Raw genomic sequence first — 20,499 nt, forward strand, 5'->3', positions numbered from 1 at the left:
CTCTGACATCAATGAACCATTCAAACAGTCCTCCACAGGTGCTCTCACAGGCCATCTTGAAGTAGATCATTCTTCAGTTGACACTGCCTTCTCAGGGACCCCTGGCTGTGTCAAGTGGACAGTTAACAGTAGCCAGCACAGATGTCCATGGTGTGATTGTGCTCATAACTGTCATGTCATTATGAGTTGGGCATTAGTAGCTGCCTAATTTGGACCTGATTGGTTTTTTTTTTTTTAAGTTGTATTTTTCATCACCGTGCTGAAGTTAGTCTTAACACCTCCCTTTTCAGTTTGGTGGGCTGATACCTTTAGGAAGACATTTTAAGCTATGCGTTTTGTATGAATTTCTTAAAATGTTGGTCGCTCAACGTGGACCTGAAATCTCTCTCCTGTCTACAGATGGCGGCAGCAGAAGCAAAGGAGAACATTTCCCGTACGAGCAAGAAATCAAGTTCTTTGCCAAAGTACAGTATATGACACGTCTTGTTTCAGCTTCAGTGTTGACTGAATGGACCTATCACATCCTCACTCCCTTTTAGCACACACTTACTGTAAATGCTGCTCTCACTACTAGTGCACACTCTCTGGCTGCAAGAAAGACCTGCATGACTCATGCGAGAGGGGCCGGCCTGTGGGGTCCTTGGCCAGCACTTACCTTACACTCGCTCAGTTCTCCCCACCGCTCTCCCCACCGCGTTCTGTTCCTCACATGACTTAGTTGTCAGGGCCCGTGGGCCCAGACATAGAAAACTATTTTTCCTAACTCGACCGGGACGGAGGCACAAGAAATAACCAGACACAGCTTATACCATCATCACAGAAGGGCATCTCAGGCTTCTCTCCATCCTGAAGATCTACTCGCATTTTTTATATCAAACATCTCTTAATCCCCTGGTCAACCAAGGTGGATACCTCATTAATATTCTTTCCTTGGAATGCACAGCTAGGGAAAGCACCTGCAACTAAGTTATCAGCTTCTGCAAACACCTCTCCCCAGGTGATCTACATTTGTAACAAAAGAGAAAGGAGCAGCACATCCTGGCTATTGTGAGGCAGTGACAGCCTGTCTGCAGGTCTATGTGACCACCTCAGGTGGACCTATGGCTTCAGGGCCTGGCTGCCACAGCATATAGAAATATGGGCCTACACTTAGTTAGGCCCCCCACATCCACGCTCTAATTATTACGGCTCTCTTGTGTGAAGTAGAAGTAGTGACCCAGTTTCTTAACATTTTGTACATTTTTCTGTTAGCTAATAAGCTTAATGGCGTATGAATGAGTGTATGGCTTTGACCGTAAATTCTTTGTTGCGGGAGCTCAGTCTTGTTCCTCCACAGCTGAGATTTAGAGGATAAACCACTCATAGGAGGAGTACAAAGGGTTCTCCATTAACGGAGAAATTCAGCCCTTCCTTCAGTCAAGGAGTGGTGGAGATTAAAAACAGTGCACCCCGCCACTGGCTTATTTGCTTCCTTGGCTGTGTCAGGCAGTAGAGTGGCCTGGGGATTGTCACAGATCCATTAGTGTCCCTTGGGTGCATGTGCCTCTTAACAACATCTTGCAGGTAAGCTGAAGGCCCACTGCTACTGACGGTTTTCTTCCAATCACTGGCATTGGTGAGGTTTCAGATCATTTTCTATAAACACGTTTGGTAGATTTTCAGATGGCATGCTTTTTAAATGATTAATATCTGCCTTCAGCTATGTTTCCAGACTTACACCTTTTGTTGGGTCTCTTGTCTTTTCTTTCTACTCACTATAGAACTCAGAGTTTAGTTCAGTCATCTAAACATACGGTTTATGCCAGGGTGCCTATTGTTAGTGATAAATAGATCAAAGATAGATTGACAGATAACAGATAGAGAAGTAGATTGTTGGTAGATATATAGACCAGTCAGTTCCAGCCAATACATGATTATAATCCCCTCTTGACACCCAATTATCAGAAATAATATGTATTCATGATACTAATATACCTTTAAATTGTCTACCTACCCAGCACCCCTAGTTTTTGCTTGTAGATGTTTAATGTGGCTTAATTTCATTTTCTATTTTGATCAAGTACCTAAATCTGCCAGTCAGTATATTCAGACTCTATTATGACTTTCAAGAGAGTCATAAAATTGTGTATTTAAGTCATTCAGTATAACTATTTTATACTACAGGGTAGGAAAAAAACACTATACCCAGCAAATAGAGTAGCAGACAATTCGAGAGGTCAGAAAAATGACAATATGGATCTGAAATTCCAACTCTGTTTCTTGTGATCTTTTGCCTAAATAGCTTTGAGAGAAGAGAGAGAGACAGGGAGATAGAGACAAAGAGTTCTGTCTAAAATTAAAGCCTTAGAGGGGTAGAGAATAAAAGATTTTTCTCTAGTGAGGAGATCAGAAAAGGTCTGCCTACCCAATGGAGCACATCTGAGCAAGGTCTGCCAATGGGGAGTCAGAAGTGCCATTCACAGGGAGGAAATTGTGTGTGCCAAGATGCGTGCATAAGTACACAGAGCAGGAGGAAGAGCCAGCCCAGGTCAGTGGAGCTAAATCTGAACACAACAGGGACTTTGACTTTGAGAAAGGGTAGATACCATGTACATTGTGCGGGAAGCAGGCAGCAGTGTAGTTTTGAATGGGTCTCCTATTTCATTTTTCATTTAACATCTACAAAGCAAAAATGAAGGTGATTACCACACACAGTATGCAGTAGGACAAACAGCATGATACTACCCCCGTGGAGGTCTCACATATAATGGCATCTTGATGTGTGGTAATCCTGGGAATTTGAGAGCCTTTTGGTCATGGAACTATATTGTACAAACTCTAGCAAGTGCATATCATTTTGAGAAAATAGGAGACTAATTCTGAACTGTTCAAAATTGCTATGTTCTTCATAATTAAATCCCAGCAATCCTACTCTGCTCCGCCCATACTCACACACATGCATATAAGCATGTACACATGTATATACGTACACACACTTGAGCTGGAGATGACAGAAGCGAATCAGTATGGGCGCAGTATTATACAGGCACAGATCTCCATAGGCTCTGAGCACTTGTCCCCACCCCCAGTAGTCCATTCTGTAGATCTGTTTTCTCTTCCTCTCTTTCAGGTCGTTCTTCCGTTAATTGATCAGTATTTCAAAAACCACCGCCTGTACTTCTTGTCCGCAGCAAGCAGGCCTCTCTGCACTGGAGGACACGCATCCAACAAAGAGAAGGAGATGGTGACGAGGTACAGAGCTATGGCCGCAAAGCTTTCTAGTTCATTTCTTCGTGTTTGTGTTTAGGTCAGAGAACCCCAGGACCTTGAGCAGGGCTGGGAGGAGAGTCTCCTCCCCTGAGTCTCATGCTAGGTGTGGAGAGGTCCTGCACATTAACATTTGTGTGTGTTAGACACAGATCTGCTTCTTAAAAAGGGAACAGTAACAGAAGAAACAAAACACCTTTCAAGGCAGATTATGTAAGGGTACTGTCTCCATCCCATCAGTATTAAACAACTCAAAATGACAGGATCTCCAAGAAGACTGGGGAAGAATCTCCATAATGGTATTTATGAAATAATTATGCTTTGAACATTAGTTTCTTTGATTTTTTTCTTGGCGATCTGTTTTTGACAGCTTTCACGTTTTAAAGAAGGTAATGCCCTACTTAGACACTGTTAGTTTTTCAAAAATTTAAACTAAGTCGTTGCTATCATGATAGTGGAGTGAAAAACAGAACAAATCTTTCTGGTGTTCTCTTGTGCCTTATTTGTTAAAACCATATCTTCTTTAGAGATTTTTTTTTTTCACATGAGATTCTACTTTGTTTCTGGGGTGTGTTTTCCTAAAATGCTGTTATCTCTCAGTCTACATGGAGATTAGCAACCATGAAAATCTCTGGCACCCCATTGCTCACAACCAGCCCAAGCATTGAGAATGTATCTGAGCAATATTTCTGTAAAAGAGAGTAAACTATATGAAGAACTCTTCTCTTGGCCTTGAATCTCCTGCTGTGTGGGATGATCATGGCCTAGGCAGAGTAAGATGTAACTGAATGGGACACCAGCAGTGGTGGAGGGGAATGAGACTCCAGGCTTGAATAATGTGAGAGGGTGGAGCCAGCTCATTGAACTTTTATTATCTATTTCCCTGATTACACACTGCCACCATTCTCCTTCCCTCCCTCTCTCTCACTTTCTGTCTCTCTGCTTCTCTCTCTATCTCTGTCTTTGTCTCTTTCTGTCTCACCTCCTTAAATACCAATCTGTGAGGTTGATAAAACACACTGGAGAGCACAGCAGGCTGGGCGGAGATGCAGGGTCACATCCCACTGTGAGACCACACCCCTTCTAATTTGGGTGTGTGAACCTTCTTCCCTGAATTCCCTTGAAAGGAAAATATAGCCTTGTAGAATTCCTCATAGGCGCTCATCCATGTCTCTGGGTTCATGTCCTTGTGGACTGGGAAAACACACAATCAACTAGAAAACCCACAGGCACCCAGACCCCATGAAACATGATGAACCCTGAATCCCCTGCTTCTTCTGGGGTCACTTCGTTGTTTGTAATAGAAGTTTTGTTCTCCAAGGGTGTTGGTAATTTAAATATTACTTAATGAATGTAAACCAAGACAAAGTACATTGAGAGAAAGCAATGAAAACACACAAATAATCCAAAACAAATTAAATTTCCCCCCTCAATTTCAGTCTTTATTTTTAGTCAGTGTCAGCTTTACTCATGGGAATGTCAATTGCCTATACACACAGATGCCAAAACACTAAGTTGTGTATTCTTACTACACATAATTTGTACTTGCTGATTATACTTAAATAAAGCTGGGGAAAAAAACCTAGGCCTATGTACCTCTGAAGTAAATTAGCCTATTGTCTGTAACCAGTCTTGTATCCCTTAGAGAAAAGTTAGCTCCAGTGCTGCCACCAAGTGATGAAGTTGTGAGGCCCTAGAAGGCCACCAGACAGCTCTTGCTAATGAATAATACTGTAGTGTTTCCAGTGATGCCACCTTCCATTTAATAGCACCTGGTAGAAAGAGGATTGGTAAAATTTACTTTTCCCATTAGCATTCCCAGAAAAGAAACACATATGCCTTTGAAAAACCTCCGCACACACACACATGCAAGTGGAACCAGAGTAGAAGTAAATCATGTCATGGTGGTGCTTCAGTGTCTCTCATGGGAAGTGAATCTTAGAGGGAGAAATTCATACCTAAACCAATAGATAAGGGAATGATAAATTAGGGTATATAGATAGATGAAATACACTATGCAGTTAAAAATTATGATGGCTAGAGATATCTAACTTAGGGAAATGACCCTAATAAAATGCATTGAAAATATTATTAATCCAACTTGTCGAAGTACCTACTTTTTCTTATATAGTACAAATAAGAAATCAGCATAATTTTAACAGCTGTCTTCTTTGCACAGTATATTATAGTTAATTTGTTCCATTTTAGATGTTCTAACAATGAGAACAAAAAATATCTGATGATCTGAATATGTTTAAAAACAGCCAATAGCAGACACCAAGACAGTAACATACAAGCAACTAATTTACTTTAGACGCAGGGATGAAATACCTGAGCTTTTCAGATGTTTGAGTTTTTACCAGTTGAGTTAAATATTACGACCTAAGTAGATAAAATGAACAATCAAAAAGATCAGTGGACTGACTGAAGAGAAGGCTTAGTGGTTACAAACATGCATACTCTTGCAGAGGAGCTGGTTTGGTTCCCAGAACCCACATTAAGTGGCTCACAATCACTTGTAACTCTGTCTCCAGGATCCATGCCTTCTTCTGTCCTCTGCCAGCACTTATACTTTTATGTGTATTTGTGTGTCTGTGTGTCTGTGTGTGCACATGCATACACAGACGGACAGACAGGTAGCAGGCAGGCAGGTAGACACCCACACTCATACACACAAAGATATCAAGTAGAGAAAGTGCTAAACCCTGACCTTGCTGTGAAGACTAGCCAAGGATACATTGAAATGCATTGTTTGTGCTGTAATACTGGTTGAAATTACATTTAACGGTTATTCCTAGCAGTGGTTTCCTTTGTCAGAGTTAGTTTCTCCCTAGTTATTAACCAATGATTCTGTGAGACACTTTCTATACTCATTCCTAGCACTCAAAATTTTTTCCTAAGCACTTGTTGTTTCTAAAGTCAGGATCATCATGTCTGCAAAGACTAATATTTGGGACAGCAGAGTCAAGGCAATAGTTTTAGTTTATAACAAGCACAAGTCCTAGTTTGCCCAGAAATTCTGTCCCCAAAATAGATGGCATAAAAGGGGACATTTACCTTCCTGGAGGAGTTAGCCTTCGATGTCTGTTTCTGTCCCTGGTGATATGTGGTTAGGGAGCAGTGTGACGGGGAAGAATGACCATTTTCTGGCCTATTTAGTGAACACAGTCTAGTGGAAGGAGGCACAAAATTGTTGTGTTTCCAAAAAAGCCAAAACAGCCTAGGTGTTGATCCACCAGGAATATCCGTGTTCACATACAGTCAATGTTTTAAATTCAGTGGCCCCAGGAATAGCTCACAATGTTTCACTCAGATGCTGGAGAGTAGTAATGAATGCCCTTTAATACAAGTGAGGATTCAACCTGACAGTGTGTTCCTTTTGTGCTGTCAGTCTCTACAGAGAGACAAGCCTGTCTTTGAAAAGAGGGTACTTAGGAGTTACTGTGAAGCTCAGTAGATGGGGGGATCTTGGTCAGGATTGCTTTTGTCTAAAAAAATTAGTAAATATAATTATAGTGCAAATTAATATAGAATCAAATCTCACAACTAAGAGCTACATACAGAGATCTTTATTTTTTAAATATTTTGCTCTAATAAATGATGTCCTCAAATCCAACATTCACAGATGTTTGCAGATGAGCATTTTCTTGGGATAGCTATGAAATACTCTATGTAATTATTCAATAAATGAATGAATCCAGCTTAGTGTGGTAGTGCCTGCCTATAATCTCAGCACTTAGGAACAGAAGCTGTTATGAGTTCAATGCTGGCCTGGGCTCCCTGAGTAGTTTGAGGTCAGCCTGAGCTGTGTAGCTTGTCCTTGTCTCAAAAAAAAAAAAAAAAGAATCAACAAATATATTGTTAAAAACCAATTAATCCATGTTGGTATGAAAAATGCAAAAGCATCGGGTCAAAATTTACTGTAAGAGAGGTCAGCACACAAAGGTGAGGCTCTTCCTTCCTCCTTTCGAGATTTAGTCCCTTGATTTGCTGTGTGTCTGCTCTCTAGGGTTTGTGGTGCTGGGGCCAGAGGAGCTTTCCCAGAAAGCCTGGGCAGTGAGGAGCCAGCTGACCCCACTGCGGGAACCCAGATTAGGTAGACCCGCACAATCTTCCGGGGAAGGATGCTAGGAAGTGCGGACTAGGACAAGAGCTGTTCCTCCGAAGGGCTCAGAAGAGAGTAGAGAGATAGGAGACAGTGGAGGCTGGGACCTGCTGGATTAAGTGCCATGGTGGAACTCGGGTGGTTCCTGGGAGCATCGGCAGGGACATGTGGGGATGATAGTGTCAGTGGAGGCATGGACATTGGGAAAGGCGTCTTGGGGTCTGTGCAGTCTGAGCTGAGCCAGTGAGAAAGAAGTGAGGTATAGCAATCAATATCAGTAAAGAGTTTCCTTAGAAGAGGGACCCTTGGGAGGCCATGGGGCTAGGAATGGGCAAAGAGACAGAGGCTACACCTGCTCTCATAGCTCTGGAATATTCACTGAGGGGTAATATTTGGAGGTGGCCATGCAGACTGTGGAATACAAACTGTGGTTACTTGAATTGTCCCATTGAAAATGGCTGTGGATTTCCTGGGACCCCGAGGTAGGGAAATAAGGAAGACACTCAACTCGTTCATCATTGTAAAGAAGCCTTGTGGTCATCATACTTATCATTTCTTGACAGCCATCAGATAATCAGTCCGGATTCCATTTCTACTTCATGAAGTCTAAATAGGGAGCCCAGCGATGTTTAGTAGAGACATTTGCCCAGTAAAGGAGTACTAAAACTTACAGTACCATTTCTGCCCAAAGCACCATGCTTCTGTTTGTAAATAAATAAGGCCTGTGATAAAAACCAGGTGTGTTTAGGTAGACTGAATTCTTTTCCATGTGGTTTTTCTGTAGTTCTGTTCCTTGTGAGGTTTATAGAGATGGCTTCTGTATTAATGAGCTTTGCTTTCTATTTTATTTTGTTTCTTTACTTATAATATGTGCTTTTTTAACCATGTTTGTTAAGATACGCAGAAATTCTTTCTTTACTATCTTATTCCACACTTCGCTCAGAGAATCGATCCTTTCTGCGTGACATCATGTTTGCTTTTTTTCCTGCTCATAGGTCAGCTGTTTTGTTTCCTTTCTTTTCTTCTTCTTGTCTTATTTGATTTATTTTTAATTTCCCCCTGTCTTTTTTCTACCTCCCTCCCCCCTCCCCTTTTCTCCTTTTGTTTTTCTTTTGTCCTCAGCCTGTTCTGCAAACTTGGAGTTCTTGTCAGGCATAGGATCTCACTGTTTGGTAAGGAGACCCTTGGGAAATTTCTGAGCATGGCCATCAGGGGCTTTTCTTTGCTAATTTTGCACTGTGTTGTGTGCTGCTTTGTTGCATGGATGCATGACTGCATGGCTGCATGCATGGCCATCATAGGCCAGACAAGTTCCTGAAGGATGTATATAAGTAACATTAGCTATGGCAAAATGGAGGGATGTGTCTTTTCCTGAGCCAGTCCAATTTATGACTGAAAACTGAAGCATATTTAATTAAAAAAGCAAAAGAATGAAAATGGCTAGTTCTGCCATATTTTATTTCAAGGGTAAAAGGAAACCGGGCTCTTGGATTTTTGCTCAGCTCTCTCTGGAAGATTAAAAAATAAGTTGCTATCAATCCAAATTTGGAACTTTACATTGTATTTTTAATGTTCCTGACTACAGATATATTTGTCTCCTGAATTCCAAACCTTGGAGCTTGGTAATTATGGGATCAGAGAGCCAAGAGCTTTTCTTGGTCAAAGTGGCTTCTCTAGCACCACTTCTCCACACCCCAGCCTTTTCTGGACGTGTCTGATGGTCTATGAGGTTGAAGGACATGTGCCTGGATAGCTGTGCAGGGTGTGCAATGGGCAGCTGCTGGAATATTCCAGTCACTCGCTTTCTTTTATCTGTCTATGTAAATTGCCAAAGCAAATTTGAGCCCTTTGCTCTCTAGATTTTGGGGATAATGTTGGGATATTTTATAGGAATGTATTTCTAGAAATGCTTTCAATTTAACTATATTTTTATGAAAGACTAAAGATTTAGAAAACTCAATTTTTTTTGTAAAAGTCACAGTGAATAAACTAAGGGTCTTACAGATAGACACATACACAGAGACAGACACAAAAAATACATTCTTAATAAAATTTGTAGTAAGTAATAGGTTTTGCTCAACTAACTACTGTTATACTATATACTTCTTGATCTGGAATGTTCAGTACACTTCCGTTTATCAGTAAAGTTACATTTCATATAAATTTTCTGGGTTTTTACAGTATTGTTTGAGATATTTAAAAATTTTAGGGCAGTATCTTCAAAATAATTTCTCTTTAGCTATTTTTCACCAATAGATAACAATTCATGTGAAAATTCTTCAGATAAGATTCTCTTGTTCTTTTCATCAGGTTCAAACATCATGTAATCCGAGAGAACTGTCTAACTATGAATAGCTCTGTTGGGGCTTGTCTGTCAGTGCTGGTGTTTATGGACTCACCTGAAAGCACAGTACTTGTAGTATGCTCTTTTTAACTGGGGACCTGTTTTATGTCACCAATACCCCTCTAAGAGAATTAAACATATCATATATATATATATATGATAAAGTGCATATATATCTTGAGAACAAGAATCTTTTCATATTTATACATCTACTTAATCGATAGTCAAGAAAATCTTATCAACATTCAGAACACTTCCATTATGCCATTTTTAATAATGGTAATTTTTTGAAAGGAATATTACATGGACATTCTGTCAGCAAGGATTCCTTTGTCTGTTATTTAGACTCATATTTTATTCAAGTATATTGTCTAAGGCTAACTGATGATAAATGTGTAATATAGTTTGTTGTTCCCTTGCAGGGGCAAATTATTCTTTCTTATGTAATCTTAATATGTAATTAGATTCAGTATTTGAAATCCATTAAGCTGGAAAATGTCTTTAACAATCAAACATGCTCTAATACAGACTTACCTAGTTGTCTTAGTACAAAAACTTTACATAGCACAATTGTAGCCTGTCTTTAAACTCTTGTGATGACCAGGAGAGAACTCTGGCCTTTGACTATATATATGCTGCTTTAGAGAATTTTAATCACCTGAATGATTTGAACAAGAGACTTGAATGCCTAAACCTTTACTTTTTGTATTGTGGTAGGCATAAAATCAACACTAATCTTAGAGATTTGTTGTGTGTATTAAACCTAACATGAGTTAATGAATGTTGAGACACTGTGGAAACTGAAATTGCTTTGTTCATGTCCTGGTTTGAGACATTAGATTTTATAAGGTTTTTTGAAATCTTATTTGTTAGCTCTTACTTAGGTGAGTCAAATTAAATACAAAATATAGTACAAAGTGTGGTTATTTAAAGTGGATCTACAAGACCTTTACATACCCCATTGCATCAGGGATGGGTTGTACTAAGAGACCTAAACAAATATGAAGCTGATATTGCATATAGTCATGTTACTCTTTTCTTTCACCCTATCTCATATACATTTCATATGATTTTCTGCATTATGGCAGGAAATAAACTGTTTATCAACTCTATCATATATACTGCATCAGTTTAGAAAAATTTATGATTCGAAGCCAGAAGGATGGATCAGCAGTTAGACCCAGGTTCAGTTTCCAATACCCACACAGGGCAGCTCATGATACCTGAAACTTCAGTTTTAAAGACATCCCTCTTCTGGGCTTTAATGGCACCCACATACACATCACACACACACACACACACACACACACACACACACACACACACACACACATAATAAAAAATAATACTTGAAAATAATTCATGACTTTATTTAAGAAATAGATGAGAAACTATTAAACTCTATGAAATACTTTGGTTTGATAATGGTTACCAAAACTGAAGATACAAAAAGATACACATTAACCTTCCACAGTTAGGCACTAGAGACCAGGAGAGAGCAATAAACAGACCACGTTCTTGTGTTTGGGGTCACTGTGGTGAGTTGATATGGTATGTACTGGGGATATTAAGCCTTTATTATCTGCCAAATTAAATCACACCTACAATTCTTCTGTAGTCACAGACTGTTAAGACATCTAAACTATGAGGGTTATCAAAAGTTCACTCTCCATGTTTGCATGTGTCTTTGATTTCCTTTAAAAATATTTTCTATACATCAAAACAACCAAAGAACAGAGAGGCAAACCCAACAGCTCTCATGCTCGGAACTGTTATTCTGAGGCTCTTAAAGCATTTCGTGTTATGTGGGAAAATGGTAAAGATACTTTTTCCAAGGATGGATGTTTTCACTGTAGAATCCTGGCAAATAGAACAGACTATTTTGTGAGGTGAGGTGATGGAGAGGGAAAGAAAATGCCCTCCTGCTTAAATACATGCTATCCCACTTGACCTCTGAAAGCTTTGTTTGACTCTCTAAGTTGGTGTACACGTGCACATGCATTCTGGGAATTCAGTTGGGATGGGAACAACACTTAGGCAGTTTGACAAGACAGAGGATCTCATTTGTCATTCTAAGAGCCCAATGTTGGCTAAATAAATACTGTTTTCATTCTTATTAACACTGGCCACTTTGTTAGATAGGAATTCTCTTTGCTAACTTAAAGACAGCAAGAGCATCCCCAAACTTACCCATGACATTAAATTCTTCAGTCATTGGTACAGGGAGCAGGATATGAAGGCAGAATAATCTTAGGGATGATGTCACAGGGTTATGCCTCAAAGGTCTGTTAAGGGCATTATTTGCACATATAAAGAAAAAACTAGTACTTCAAATGCATCGTTGAGTATGTAGTCATCGTGTGTCTGCTGTGCGTGAGACATTCTCTTAGGGTGTGAAGATGGAGAAATGAAGAATTTTCTTTCTATTGTTATACCAGAGTTCTTTTACCTGTGTTTCTCCAGGACCAAAGAACCCACTCTATCTGCATCCCCTCTTCCTACTCTGTGCTCATACAACCATGTCTTCCTCAGACACCAGCCTTCTATTTTACTCCTGCATGCCCAGTATCTTCTATTTCTGTAGAATAACCTGAGCATGCAAGCTGGCTTCCTCAGGTGCCACTCATCCATTCTCACCACATTGCTTTTCCTTGCTCATTACGTATGCTACCTCAGCTTTCCTGGAAACTCCTTACTTCTGCAGTGTGTCATGTCCCTTTCCACTCAGGGTCATTGGTGCAATCATTACTCTGTGGGATCAGACTCACCACCTCTAACACTTGCCTTCTTAATTCTCACTAAGTGCAGTAAATCCCTGCCCTTCTGGCTTCCATTTGTCTTTATGGGGCTAAGCAGGAAGCTAAGCACATGATAACCTTTTAAAAATACCTGACAAGTAAAGGAATGAATGAACTAATCAGATCCTGCTCTCAAAGAGCTCATGGTCTTAATAGAGAAGACAGGTAACAGACATTTAAAATAGTAAGTGCTGTAAATTACAATTTTTTTATTCAAATAATGCAACCTTTAATTTTCTTTTTTGGGAAATTATCAAGCAAAAAAAAATGTAAGTTTTTCTTTATAAGACACTCAGTCCCCTGAGATACTTCCCGGAGCCAGTGGAGAATGTATCAAACTTATGACAGAAATGCTTATGAAGCCATACTGTCAAAAATTCTTTTAGCTTGGCCACATAGTGGCCCTGAGCCTGAACATACAGTATCACTGCATTTTACCACAGTGTTAGCTGGGAGGATATCGACACAGCATAAATTCTAGATGTTTAAAAGAAAGCTGCTTGTTATGAAATTTTTCTGTTTTGCAGATGAGGATACTTACTTTTCACTAGTGCATGAATCTTAAATTTATATTTGGACAAGTTTCCAAAGTAAATGCTAAGTGCTATAATTCAGAGAAAATTTCCTTGTTATCTCTTCCTGACTATTAGAAGATTAGATTCACATTTATAGTTTTAATGTCTCCCTTCAAAATGTCTACAAAATGTGTATTTGAATACTTACTGCTATTCTCCAGGAGGAGGTATCAAAAAATTAGTCTGTATATGTTATCCTAGAAGGCTCAGGTTGTGCTTGATTTGTTGGGCATGGTAGAGACAAGGAAAAAGAAATCCTTTAAAGCCCCAAACATCTCTGAGGATAGTGTCTGTCTAGAACTGAGAGTGTCTTTGTGTTACGATGTGTCTAAATTGGCCTGCTCCTGTTCCAGGATGATTACCCAGTTCTTTGTATGTGTAAGTGGGCTATTTTAAGATGTGTTTTTGTTTAAAGAAGTTAACATTCAGGTGTTACAAAAGCTTACATTGAGTCATGACTCATTACCCTAAGGGTCCTATGTGTGTGTGTGTGTATGTGATGAAAATATAGAACAAAGACTAATATGAATTGATCATATTTTGGTAGCCAAATTATTTGTTAATGGTATCATCATATTATTTGTTTATTTATTTATTAAAACACCCATCACTGAGCATCATGCATACATACAAAAACACCCCCCCCACACACCACATACTGATTATGTCACTCATAATTTTGTATTTTATATACAAAATGGCAGTCAAGATGCCCAAATCTCATTGTTTTCAAGAATTACATTTTGAGTAGTGCAAAAGAGTTCTCTTTAATGTTCTGGAGAGATGACTCAGTAGTTAAGGGCAAGTGCTACTCTTGCAGAGGACCTCAGTTCAGTTCTAAGCACCCGGATCAGGCAGCTCACAACCACGTGTACAATGTAGCTCCAGCTCAAGGGGATCTGCCACTTCCTCCTGGCTTGCTTAGGCACTGCATGCACATGTGCACATAACCACACACATGCACAGAATTCAAAATAAATCTTTAATACAAACAGGAGTTCTATTTAGCTTCTCCAATCTCTGGTTTTAATTTTTAAAAAGAATTTATTTGTTGCTTTCCTTTTTGCCAAAGACCAACAAAGTTTGGATAAATCAATCCAGCCTACCACATCAGAATTCAAGCATATTAATTCACACTAAGGCCTTTGAATGAAATAAGGAAGCAGAGATAGCCGGGTGGTGGTGGTGCATGCCTTTAATCACAGCACTCGGGAGGCAGAGGCAGGAGGATCTCTGTGAGTTATTGTAGCCTGGTCTACAATAGCTTGTTCCAGGACAGGCTCCAAAGCTACAGAGAAACCCTGTCTCAAAAAACAAACAAACAAACAAATGAAATAAGGAAGCAGAGACTCGTGAAGTAATTAAAATAGAACAAAGATGTGAAGAGACGTAGCTCATCTCATCTCTGATAGGATATGTGCTGACTTTAAAAGTTTGCGTACTGTATGTATTACAGTGCGTTAGTGTGGGGAGAGCAATGTATCTGAGGAATTCAGCAAAAATTCCTTTAGTTTCGTGCGATGCTTCCGAATGCTTCTGGAGCATGTCTGCTGTGTGGTATGACATGCTCCACCGCTTGTCTACTTACATTTGCATAACCACTTTGAAGCAGGGAAACTGCATGATTTCAAACTTGAGTCTTCCAAAGTCTTTTTCATTAAGTTATGATTGAATTGTGTGAATTAACCAATGTTTACAACACACGAGTTAATAGGACAGGAGAAAGTTAAGAAAGTCTGAAGGTGATTTATACAGTGTTTTGTTTCCCCTTCAGGGAATGATGCTACCTCAATTGTGAACTGTCTTCATATTCTGGGGCAGACTTTGGATGCAAGGTAAATAGGCACATTTTTTTATCTAAATGAATTGATGTCATTATGACATGTCTTGATTTTATTTTGGTTGTTTTATGAACACTTGATACAAGTACTTTCACTTGGCACAAGTGAAAAGAAACTTTATAAATTATTGATACAGTGGTCCTTTGTTTTTACAATCAGAAGGGTATTTAATCTTCAAATCATTTCTGTAGCAGCTGATTTTGTAACTGAGTTATCAATGAGAATAGCAATGCCAGCCAGACAACTTATGGGGCCTTTTCAGTTCCTGGATGTGATGGCTCAGCTTGACATTTATGACAATGTTTGCTTTTGTTCAGAGCAAGAGAGGTGTATCTGCATTGTGTGAAGTGACGTCTAAGATGGGCTAGGATGTATGTAGACCAACTGAACCCCATGTCAGTGTGCTTGCTATTCTGCTTGACAAACCAGGAATTTTGTCCAAGTACATCATCTCTTCAGCATGGTCGAACAATCAATTTACAATCAATTTAGTTCTTTTTTTCTTTTTTTTATTGAAAAAAAATTTCTGCCTCCTCCCAGCCTCCCATTTCTCTCCCCCTCCTCCCACTCCTCTCCCCCTCCTCTCCCCCTCCCTCTCCAGTCTGAAGAGCAGTCAGGGTACCCTGTCCTGTGGAAAGTCCAAAGTCCTCCCCCCTCCATCCTGGTCTAGGAAGGTGAACATCCAAACTGGCTAGGATCCCACAAAGCCAGAACATGAAGCAGGATCAAAACCCAGTGCCATTGTCCCTGGCTTCTCAGCAGGCACAATTTAGTTCTTAAATACAATCTAATTCCTTCATGTCTCTTATAGGGAGTATTCTGTGACATTCCTTGACTACATCCTTATGTTTAAGCTTTTATGTCTCTGTCATAAATGAGGGAGTTAGAGTGTACACATCCATTCCCTTCCAGGAGCAGTGGAAGTGGGGTGTTGCTACTGCAGAAAGCCAAGTCTTCGCTGGCTTCTTTAGAAGCGGTTGCGCTGCTGCGTTTGGAAGTGTAGAATGTTTTAGCACTGGGCATCATTTTTCAACTACCATCATTGTTTTGTTCATGCCTGTTGCCCAGAAGGTGTCCTTGTGTTGTTGGAGATGAGCTTAGCCAACTGGCTGGAAACTTGCTGTTGTGTTGGCTATGAAATCCCAGACCACTGCCAGAAATCATAAATTATTATTGCATTCCAGGTCCTTACTGATTTCAACAGTGAGGTCATTTGTGAAAAAATGATTGGACAAAGCAGCATTCTTATAATTTCAGATATATAGAAGACTTATTTTATAAAAAATAAAGTTAATAGTTGCTAAGGCAGGAGAGAGATATTATGACCCTCTCTTCCCTTAGCACCTATAGGAAGCTAATGATTTCTAGAGGCAGGAGAGACATTATTTTTATTGGTGTAGCCAATGCTAAATTGCCCATGCACTTGTAAATAATCCCTTTCCTAGGCTCCAGTAAGTAACTCTTTAGAGACGCATTGGTTCACCATATCATATGCATATCACCATAATCATATGCGTGTACTCTTGTAAGCAAACATATACAAAGACATGGAAGTAGAACTCTTTGGAAAGAGGGAGCGGCAGAAGAGAGGGCAATTGGAGGTGAATAGAATCAAAATAAACTATGTTCATATGTGCAAATGTCATAAAACAATTATATGTAATTAATGCATGCTAATCAGTTTTTGAAAGTTAAATATATTCTAGGTAGGTACTATAGTAGATAGGTAGCATAATGGGTCAGATTTTCTCCTTTGATTTCTTGCTGTCAGAAAGTCCAATCTCTTCCTTGACTTCCCAGGACTGTGATGAAGACGGGCCTGGACAGTGTGAAAAGTGCTCTCAGGGCCTTTCTGGACAACGCAGCAGAGGATCTGGAAAAGACAATGGAAAACCTAAAGCAGGGCCAGTTTACCCACACGCGGAGCCAGCCCAAAGGGGTGACTCAGATCATCAACTACACCACGGTCGCATTGCTGCCCATGCTCTCGTCCCTGTTTGAACACATCGGCCAGCATCAGTTTGGAGAAGACCTGATATGTATGTAACTTTGGTCCTTAAGAACTGACTTTTGAACTAGCATCATTAGGGCCATCCCAACGTGCTTCTGCATGCAAATGTTTTTATTATTACAGAACAGCATTGGTGGGTGTTCGAATTACAGAAACCATTCTTACAGGGACAGGTCTGTGCCTCAAAGGCCTGGGAGTAGAGTCACAGTTTTGGGTTGTATGTTCTGCTTTGCTGAATTCCACGAGTCTGTTACATCTTTCCAATGTTTATTTTCCATTGATTTGGAACATAGAGCCATGCCATATTAAATGTTTTCAAGTCATTTCTGAGTCCAACACAGATTGCTGACTGGACCACCAAATAACATGAAATATACTGAGACAAATGCAGCATCTAGAACACTGGACTGTGACAAGCACAAATAACTTTGTTGATAGGTTTTAGTGTGATTTTTGAGAGATATTTAATTAGCTGGTTTAGAACCAGAACTCTTAAGTTATTTTTAAAAGTCACCCCAGAATACCCAAGGTTACGTAGGCTGTCCTGACCTTTGCAGTGCTCCGCTTTTGAACATGGGATGAGCCAGGAGCTTTGGAGGAGCTGACAAGAGACTCACACAGTGTAGGTTTCCGAGGTGATGGATCGTGCGATGTGAAGCTGCTGCGGGGCCCAGTGGCTCTTCTGCTAACATTGGCAAAACCTCAATTCTCACCAGTAGAACAGTGCATGTGGCCTGGAGTGTAGATGGAAGAGGGTCTGATGTTAAAGATATTTTCTTCCTTCTGTATATGGTATATCCCACCTGGCATGGCAGCAGGGTTGGAATTAGAAAGCCGTATTTCTTAGATTTCTTTGCTTTTAAAGCATGGTTTATTCAATGATCTAAAGAAATTCACTAGATCCTCAGTTTGATTTTTTTTCTAACATCAAACACTGTAGAAAGGGAATGCAAATATGGTTGAGTGATTAGGAGTATATATTTTTCTTGCAGAAGACCTGCATTTAGCTCCCAAAATTCACTTCAGATGCCTGTCAATCCAGCTTTAGGAGGATCCAGGCTTCTGGCCTCTGCAGGCGTCTGTACTTACATATGCACATCCACAGACAGACAGATAGGCATATTCCTAACTAAAAATATTTTTTAAAGTCCCCTAGAGAAACTTATATATGAATGTCAGATCATTGGTGATATCATCTGTGACTTATGGTAACAGACAGTTATTATATTTAACATTATATGAACTAAAGTCCTTTTCCATGCAAACCTTTATAGAAGATAGAATATTTTTTCCTCTCCATAAGAACACTCAAATTTCTTGCCTTTCCAGATAGTCTTGTGCTTTACATTATTCTTGGGCAAGTCCTTTCCCTTAACATTCAGAGAAAGACTATTAAAAATGTTTCTGAGGATGTTTTAGATCAGTGTTCTCAACCTGTGGTTTGTGACCCCTTTTGGAATGAATGACCCTTTTATAGGGGTCGCATAGCATATACACTGCATATCAGATATTTACATTATGATTCATAATAGCAGCAAAGTTATAGTTGTAAAGCAGCAATGAAAATAATTTTATGAGTGGGTCCCCACAACATGAGGAACTATATTTAAGGGCGACAGCATTAGGCAGGTTGAGAACCCCTGCTCTAGATAATCACCACACATCCTTTAAAGTGGTCTCAGCTCCCTGTGTGCAGGGAAGAATTTTGAAAAGAAACGTTTGTGTTTTATTTTGTGAATGTCTTCTTATTTTTCATTTTCCAAAGTCTAATGAGGAATTCTGGGTTCAGCTTAAACTTTCTCAGAGTCACCTGTTATGTAAGTGTTTACTTCTCAATGTAGACTCTCTTTATTCTCAGTGGAGGATGTGCAGGTGTCTTGTTACAGAATTCTGACCAGCTTGTATGCCTTGGGAACAAGCAAGAGCATCTACGTGGAAAGGTAAGAGCTGACGACAGTCTGGTACTGATGAGAACTGCACCTCGGAACTCTTTGTTTTATACTTGTTTCTTACTTTTGATGCAACCGGGTTAATCTGTCCAGTTTCTCAAGAGGAATTTGACAGTCTTTAAGAATTACTCTAGTAAACCTCAGTGCAGTTTGTCTTTTATATAAAAACATATTATATAAATTTACATTTACATAATATTAAATATATTATATAAATTTACATTTACATAATATATAAATAAACATATTTAATATTATATAAATTTAAACTAGAGCTTATAAATCTTAGGAGGGGCAGCTGCTAGCATTGTTTGTAACTTGGTATCAAAAAGGCAAACTAAGGAGCTTCCGGAGTGAAGACCTATTTAAACCCACAGCAGTCGCCTAAAAAGTCCAACATGGCAGCTCTTAGTTTGTAATCCTTGGGCCTGGGGTAGAGGGGAAGAGTCAGGAGAATCCTTGGAGCTTGATTGACAGCCCAGGCTAGATGAATTGGTGGGCTTCAGGTTCAGTGAGAGGCCCTGACTCAAAAACTAGGATGGGGAATGATGCAGGAACTGAGTCAATGTTGACGTCTGATCTCCAGATGTGTTCCCACATGCCTACCCCACCCACATACATGCACAGAGAAATATAAAGTAGGCTCGAAGCTCACTAAAGCCAGCTTCATTTGCTCACATTCCAGACAGAAGTGGGTCACCATTATCAAATGCTGTTGACAGGGAAACGAAGATTTGAAGTCAGCATTTGACTTTCTATTTGTGATTATTTTTTCCTAACCAATAATAATTCCAGAATTTAGAAATTCACAGCTAAAAGCATTCATATGTGAAACAGTTATCTTGTTATCATCACTATCTTTTCACAAAATTGGTTAGGTTTATACTCATACTCAAATACCCACATGCTCAGTTTTCTCTTTGTTTTAACTCTGTCCATTTACTAGCAGAATCCAGATTTTATTCTCAAAGGCATTTTCTTAATTTTTCCTTTCTTGTTGTTTCTTTTGTGTTTACTTTGGCATGCATAATTTTTAACTATGAATTTTCTTTCCTTGACTATTATGTGCAGATAGTTTTTTATACATGGGAACTTTAGATTTTTGTTTAATGATATTTGTCAATTACTTCATAAATGTTCTTTCTCCTTAGTTTTATAATGTCAAAAGCTTACATCATACTTTTTTTTTTAGCAGGCAAAAATTCAAGTATCAATTCTAGTTTTCTCCACTAGGTTTTCCAGTATTCAGATTTAACTTCTCATGTTGTTGTTTGAATATTAAATATTAGTAAATTGTCAGAAGCAGGGATGAAACTGTAAAAAAGCTAGTTTTCCACCATCTTAGGTTCTGAATCTGCTGGGAGAAGCCAGAATCTACAAGCAAGTGAATTCATGAATATCGGGGTGGATTGTGCTTTTCATTTAAGTAACCATACAATAGAGAGAGCAAGATACCTAAGAATAGATCATTTAGTGCCTGATTTTTAAAGCTCATAACTAATAAAAATCCACAGCCACAAGCTCACCTGATGACATATTTTTTTTTAATTTCTCTATCATTAAGTGACTAGGTATGTTTATTTTCTGGGATATTTAAAACTATCTAATAGGAATATTGTATAGGGACCAG

At 39.3% G+C, this 20,499-nt stretch overlaps 1 protein-coding gene across 1 annotated transcript in view; it reads left to right on the top strand.

The window, feature by feature from the left end:
- The window catches only part of Ryr2 (ryanodine receptor 2), a 566,260-nt gene that overhangs the window by 436,447 nt on the left and 109,314 nt on the right, over nucleotides 1-20,499 (top strand). Inside the window, exons 61-66 of the mRNA XM_075970222.1 lie at nucleotides 400-464; nucleotides 3,110-3,231; nucleotides 8,474-8,523; nucleotides 14,843-14,903; nucleotides 16,710-16,948; nucleotides 18,779-18,860. Of these exons, the coding sequence (XP_075826337.1) occupies nucleotides 400-464; nucleotides 3,110-3,231; nucleotides 8,474-8,523; nucleotides 14,843-14,903; nucleotides 16,710-16,948; nucleotides 18,779-18,860 (619 nt within the window). The remainder of the gene's footprint in view (nucleotides 1-399; nucleotides 465-3,109; nucleotides 3,232-8,473; nucleotides 8,524-14,842; nucleotides 14,904-16,709; nucleotides 16,949-18,778; nucleotides 18,861-20,499) is intronic.

This window comes from Microtus pennsylvanicus, chromosome 4, assembly GCF_037038515.1.
Source record: "Microtus pennsylvanicus isolate mMicPen1 chromosome 4, mMicPen1.hap1, whole genome shotgun sequence".
NCBI classification, from domain to species: domain Eukaryota; kingdom Metazoa; phylum Chordata; class Mammalia; order Rodentia; family Cricetidae; genus Microtus; species Microtus pennsylvanicus.